Source organism: Squalius cephalus (genome assembly GCF_949319135.1).
Source record: "Squalius cephalus genome assembly, chromosome: 4".
Taxonomy (NCBI): domain Eukaryota; kingdom Metazoa; phylum Chordata; class Actinopteri; order Cypriniformes; family Leuciscidae; genus Squalius; species Squalius cephalus.
This window is the reverse complement of record NC_137125.1, coordinates 10,838,016-10,845,045: the sequence shown is the minus strand read 5'-3', so window position 1 is coordinate 10,845,045 and position 7,030 is coordinate 10,838,016. Positions and strand designations below refer to the sequence as shown.

Here is a 7,030-nt window from a genome sequence, read left to right as displayed (position 1 = left end):
ATAGTCAAATATTCTGAGTGAGTGGATTCTATCTTAAATGCTTCTGATTGGCCATTGCTGTTCAAGAAATCAACACATATGTCTGTGATTGGCTACAAAATATGTTAGAAATAGAAATTCTGCTTGTTAATCGTTTTTATTTTGTTTTAGCTGTTCTTGTTGCTTTTGTGCAACAGATGAATAACAATTTATTTGTTTTTAGATCATTGTTTTCGTATCATTTCAGAACTAAGTTAAAGTATAAGAAATGTCCTGACGGATTAACAAAAAAGGAACATTAAAAGTAATATGTGTATAGAGTATATAATATATATATATATATATATATATATATATATATATGTGTGTGTGTGTATATATGTGAGTGTGTGTGTGTGTGTGTGTGTGTTTTAAATGTATTTAATGGCAATACACAATCCTTAGACTGTCAACTTTACTTGCCTGTTTTTTTATTCATGCAAAATGAATAACTAGCATCCGTGAAAGTAAAATTACATCATTCCAAAAGAGCATCTAGATTACAATCTGCTAATTTTTCTACATAGCATTCATGTAACAAGCTGTTAGGCAAAATTATACAGGTGTGTGTCGTACATCATATGAAGAAAGAAGATGAAGAACACTTTTAAGCTAAAGTCTAGTCGTAGTAATTGTAGATGAAGGGTTAAAGATTCATTTGACAGATAATTCTTTACATTACTGAACAGGATTTCTTTTTTTGCTGTTGCGAGTTTGTATGCTTCCCAATCTTCTGGAAGCACTCCTCCCGTGGAAACCTTATTGATGATCTCTGCCTTCTTCCTGACGCCCATTAAAGACTGAATGCGATCTTGAAACCCAGGCTTGGCTTCTTGTTTCTCAGACTCGATCATCAGATCAATGTAGTCCGGGGTGGACAGAGGATTGGGCTTCAGGGCGATTTCCTGCAGACGCTCCAAGGACATTTGAGATTTTCCAATTAGTCTGGTCACAATATCCTGGACAACCTGAAACTCCTTTTCAAGCTCTTCAAAGATCTTTTCTTTTGACATGACCTGTCCATGTGCAGCCTCAAATCGCTTTTTTAAATCCTGATAGGTTCCCTTTTTCTTTTCTGGGACATATTCCCATTTGTATTTCTGATTAAAGTGCACATTCCAAGCACACTTTCCTGGACAGACCTGACACACTCCAGCTTTCATAGCACAGCAGTAATATTTATCACTGTCGCTTGCAAAAGCACATGTGTCATGACATGTACGGTTACAAGTTTGGCAGTTGGTTAAAAAGAAGCCTGATGTGTTTTCGGTCTGTTTTGGGGTAGTTACTTTGAATTCATATTCAAAATCCTTGTTTGCATCCATTTCAGCCTTGTGCTGCTCCAGTGCAGCTCTTGTCTTCTTGATTTCATCCAGTTTCATCAGACCAGCATTGATTTGGGGCTGAAGGCCTTCCACAAGCACTTCTAGCTGCTGGCGCTCTTTCAGGACTTCCCGTGTCAGAGACAAGCTCTTGGTTTTCATCTTGTTGAGGGATGTGAAGAACTTTCTCATGCTAGAAAATCCCAGCTTCCAGAACATCTGGTCAAAGTTTTCACAGTCAGAGTCCTCATCCTCTGCAGATTTCATATTGGTAGCAAACAGAGCAGAGTTGTTGAACTTGAAGTGAAGTGGCTCTCCAGAATCATTGGTTGAATAGGGAACCTCAGCCACTTTGATGGCCTCGAGAACAGGAGGTGTTTTCCCATCTGCAAAGGTGACCAGCACAAGGATGTTTTCAGCAATATCCTTCCCAAATATGGAAAGAATGGAGTCAAAGACGTATTTCTGTGTGGGAGTCAGGCGAGCAAGTGAAGCCTGTACTACAAAACACACGGCATCAATGCAGTCGATCCCTCCGCGGGCAGAAAAGAACTCCTGAATCTGCGTTGTGATCTTCTGGTCATGTGAAATTCCTCTGGTATCACCGAAGCCTGGCGTGTCCACAATGGTCAGAGAATACGGGACCCGGGAACCATCCATGTGATTGATTTGATATGCCGTGATCTCTGAAGTTTGACTTTCAGCCTGGGACTTCTGCTTCCCTTCATCTATCAGCACAAACCGGAAGTCATCTTCCCATTGCACTCCCAGGATGTAGTTGATCATGCTGTTAATCAGAGTGGTTTTTCCTGCACCTGTGGCTCCGATCATCATGATGGTCTTGTTCTCTTTTGTGATGTTATTTCCAAAAGTGCTTCTTCTGCAGAATCCATCTCTATTCTGCCATGTTTCATTCAGGTGGAGTTTAAACATGGGTAGGTTTTCATTGCTTCTATCTTGTATTTTTATGCTCCAGCTGTCCTTTATAACATGTGCAACTCTAAATCCCTTTCCATTGCTTAGGTCTTTTGTCATGTTTCTGCTGCTTGTGTTTCCTCTTGACATTTTTTGGTTGTTTTTATCAGCAAACTGGCAAAAAAATATGTTTCTGACTTTCCCACCTCTGTTGGATAAAGGAAAAGGAAATAATTGTTTGTACAATAATTTATAAAAACAGCATTCAAAAGAAGTATAACTCTGTGCAATATCACTAAAATGATCATATTTCAGTAATTAAATAATTTTCAAGTTGACAGGTAGAGTATTTCCTATTATAAAGAATCAAAACATACTAAAATAAATAAAATAAAATAAACAAGAAAGATTATATTGAAAATATAAGCACCAAAGTAGTGGAACAAAAGTAAATACACCTTTGATCACTGAGAGAGAGAGAGAGAGAGAGAGAGAGAGAGAGAGAGAGAGTGAGCGAGCAAGAGGGACATATGTATCACTAAAAATATAACGGTTATGATCAGGCAAAAGCTTTAGGTCCTGTGTTAATATTAGAAAATCTTTCCAAGATTGGTTCATTGCTCTGCAACGCCCCTCTTTTGTAATGTCTCCAAGCCATCTCTCTTTATATATATAATATAATATAATATTATTATTATTATATCTCTCTTTCTATAATATAAGTTTTTTTGTGTTTAAATTTATTCATCTGGCTTTAATGACATTCATCACACTTACTGAAAATTCTAAATAAACTATTGTAAAAATAAAATAAAAAAATAAATTCAAATAAATTTGCTATTTGAATATATTCTAGTAGTCTATATTCTGATAATGTACTCACCTGGACGATGCCCTGTTTCTTTCTGTAATAGCAGCCGGTGACTGTTTGTCTTGAAAAATGATTGAAAAAGAAAGGTTTGATTATTATTGAATATTAGTCAAATTATTAAAAACACAATAAAAGTGCACATTGTTTTTTGTGCTTTCTATATTATACTTTACAATTTGGCCTTTGAATCTACCATCTGCAACTACCGCTATGCTGAAAAATAATTACATTTACTTTTTTTTTAATGAACAATGTGTTAGGAAAAACTATCAGATTTTTTCAACTTTTTTAATTTATTTATATAAAGTTTAAAGTTACAGGGACAGTGCACATTAGTTAACATTTATGTAAATGTTGCAGTTTAGCCAATTTGGATAATTTTCAGCTGTAGTCCCTGGGCAGGTTTGATGTCAGATGAAATACATTAAAACAATCAACAATACTTAGACATACATTAAATCACATTTCATAAAAATACATAAAGTACATTAAAACAAGGACAACAAAACATCAAACAAGGACTTTTTAGATTTAAATATCTGTGCAGAATCAGCAAGATCTATTTTTCAATCTTTTTTTTTCAGTCAAATATTACAAGTCTTTGTAAATCTATTTGTATAACTTACTGTTATTTGGGTTTCCTCTTGAATCTGCTTCTCATCTGCAGCTGCAGAAAGCCTCTGCATGGGTTTTTATAGTGTCCCAGTGCTGCTCCTCCCCATAAAGTAAAAAAAATAAAATAAATAGGCTTTGAATGTTTTACTTTCATTTGTTTATTCCAGTAAATGTTAGGCTTTATAAGAAGTGGCCAGGCATCAGCTGACCACTGAAGTGCAACAATGTCACATCTATAAGAAAATTCTAAACGGACGAGATTATTAAATGGCATCACTATTCAAATGATGAATTAATTGAATATATTACTGTAAGAATTGAGAAATTAGGAGATGCCGGACAGTCTGGTTGAGCAACCAGACCCTGAGAGGACAAAGGACCTCTCTGGAAATTAACATTTGAGACGAAAGTCTCACCTCCGAGTCATCCTAATCTACATCTCTCCCCCTCATCCCTCCTCTCCTTCTCCCCAATGCGAAGATCACCAAAAACTCACCCAAGAATATATGGTTTAATGTGAATGATTAACATCGAGTATTATACATGTTTAGTATAATTTAAAATGTCTCATTGTGACTGGTACAAATGTCTCATTCCCAAATAGTAAAACAAAAGGTAATAAGGTTTTTAAGAGTTTAGGGATAACTGGCACACAAAGGAAGGTGGTCTCTAGACAAATGGTCTCCTATGATCTCTTCTCTTTATTCCAGAGCATTTGATGTTTTGTATCGATTATCTTTGAATTGATTATGAAATTGGCATGATACATTTACCTGACATAATAAATTGTTACATTTGATTATTCAAACTGACTTTGGCATTATTTTCATTAAAGAGTTAAAAGGAATAGTCAAACATTCACTAACATTTAATGATGCACAGATATCATTAACCCTCTGGAGTCTGAGCGGTTTTCTGTGCCCTGGAGGTGTTCTGACATGCTCTGACATTTGTGCTTTTTTCAGTTATTTATAAACATGTTAATGGCAAAGGTGTAAATTCACTCTATATAGCACAAACAGGGCTACCAAAATATGTGATCACCATGCATGTATATTTTTTAATTTTTAAGAGACTAATGTTTATGCGTGGTTATTGAAAAAAATAAAAATGAAAGTTGCTGAAATAAGACCACAAAACTCATAATAAATATGTGTCAATAAGACCACAAAACTCATAATAAATATGTGTCAATAAGACTTTTGACTAATGGATGTTGTTCCTTCGAGTTCTGGCTTCAAAATTATGTGAAAATAGTCTTGCTTTATCGTTCACATAAAACAATACATTGATTTAAATTGATGTAAAACAGGTTTTGCTTGGAAAGCCAATATGCGAGGGGGGCGTGAACGAGGAGTGGTTTACACCTGAGAATACAATGTCCCACCCACTCTGCATAATGATGAGCCATTCACTCAGGTGTGAAACTGACTGAGCCACAATGCAAGGACAAAAGATATATTTAGAAGAAGACTTATATTGACCATTTAAGATTTTGCTTACATCTATCTTGTAAATATGTTTTGCTATTTTATTAAAAAGGTTACAATTACAACAATAATTACAATTTCAACAATATTTCAAGTGTACTCTTTCTAAAAAAATTATTATAGGCCTACATTTTATCTATGTATTCATTAGTTTGAATATAGCCAACATTGGAACAGCTAACATCTTAGTTGATGACTTTATTTTTGACAAAAATAGTATTTTATATATATAGAAATTGCTAAACAAAAGCTTATTTGATGTGGCAGTATATTCTACAGTAAAAACTGTACCCAAATCTAGTCAACAAAATGTTGTCTTTCATATTTCGCCTGACTGTAACATTGTTTTTATGAAATATTAGGGCATATAAATGTTAATTTGCAGTTTAATACGTTGCTTATACAAATAGCCTACATTTTATTTCAACATATTTCAGTCGATTTTTACTCATCTCAGTATAGCAATACAGTTTGCTAAAACATCATCATTCATTCACACACGCGATTTAAATTTAAACTGTCTTTTTGCGAGCTGTGGTAAACAGCGCGCATCTCTGCCGTTCATTCATTCATAAACAGAAACCCGATTCACGTGAGAAGGGAAAAAACTTACAGTATTCCTCAGCTCGCTCCTCGATATACCCGCACTTCTGAGGTACATTTTCCATTATTATTATTCCTCACAGCGCTGCGAGACGGTAAACAAGTAATGATCTGAATAAACTTGTGTTTTCTCGAGCTGATATGGGGGCGTTCACAGGTTTGCCTCAATCATTTGCGTTTGAATAGCGCGCGCTCTCTGTGGGCGTGTCACATTATTTTTGAATGAGCTGTAATGAGCTCGACTGGAATCGTTCTCTTTTAATACAGATTTCACAAGATGAGAATATTTGTTTTTTATATAAATTACTTCATTTAAAAGAAGAGAATTCAAGCTTCATGCCTGTGTGCCTGTATGCCTGTTTGACTGAGTATTCGCTGAGTTATTGTTCATTTTCGGACGCGTTTCAGAATGGACTTCACTGGCAGAGAGAAGGCAGAACTCGCTTCGTGTTTATTTTTCTTTATTTGGCAAAAAGCACAACACTTTGTTTTTATTGTGAGTATACACAAAAATAATACACATTTAACATAATCGATTGATGTATGAAACTCCTATGGAAAATCAAAGTCAACAGAGTATTTATTAGTTTATTTTACACTGATAAAAAAAAAGCAAGCTGGTATAGCCGGCGATACCGCCGACCTCAGGGGATTAAAACCTTTTCATTTATGGAGTCAGATGAAATAACGAGAGAATACATATTCAAATGTATTGCATTTAATCAAAAAATACTCTGCCTCAAGAAAAGACAGTAACACGTAAAGACCTTCCGCGCTGGTTGGATGCCGGCTTTGGGCCTTACCGAGCGCAAGCCTTACATTACTGAGCAAAATATGATGATTAATTTAAGAAATCTAGAGAAAATCTACAAAAACTGCAACTAGGTGCAATTTCAAGTTTATTGTAGAAGAAACAATCTGCTTGTGTGATTGCATTCATTAACAGAAGTGTATTCATGATTGCACGCTTTTTTGTTTTTGTTTTAAATAATGGAACCAGTTCTGAATAGGTTCCCAGATCTTGGTCACCAAATCTTCTTTTGGACCGTTTTCATAGTTCTTATAACTATTGGCGGAAGTACCCAGATTTTGGCGTGTTCGCATCGCAGGAACTAGGAACGACTTAGTCTAGCGAATAAAGCTAGCCATCAACCACATGGCAAACACTAATACTTTTTCATATACTGTCTACTTTA

General features: G+C 35.2%; 1 protein-coding gene across 1 annotated transcript; it reads right to left on the bottom strand.

Moving 5' to 3' along the window:
* Positions 1–396: 396 nt before the first annotated feature.
* On the bottom strand, positions 397–3,834 carry LOC307157262 (uncharacterized protein). Its single transcript, XM_079869132.1, has 3 exons — positions 3,753–3,834; positions 3,139–3,187; positions 397–2,463 (listed from the first exon to the last, which is right to left on the bottom strand). The coding sequence occupies exon 3, from the start codon at positions 2,403–2,405 to the stop codon at positions 564–566; it is 1,842 nt and encodes a 613-aa protein (XP_079725258.1). The 5' UTR covers positions 2,406–2,463; positions 3,139–3,187; positions 3,753–3,834; the 3' UTR covers positions 397–563.
* Positions 3,835–7,030: the final 3,196 nt, after the last annotated feature.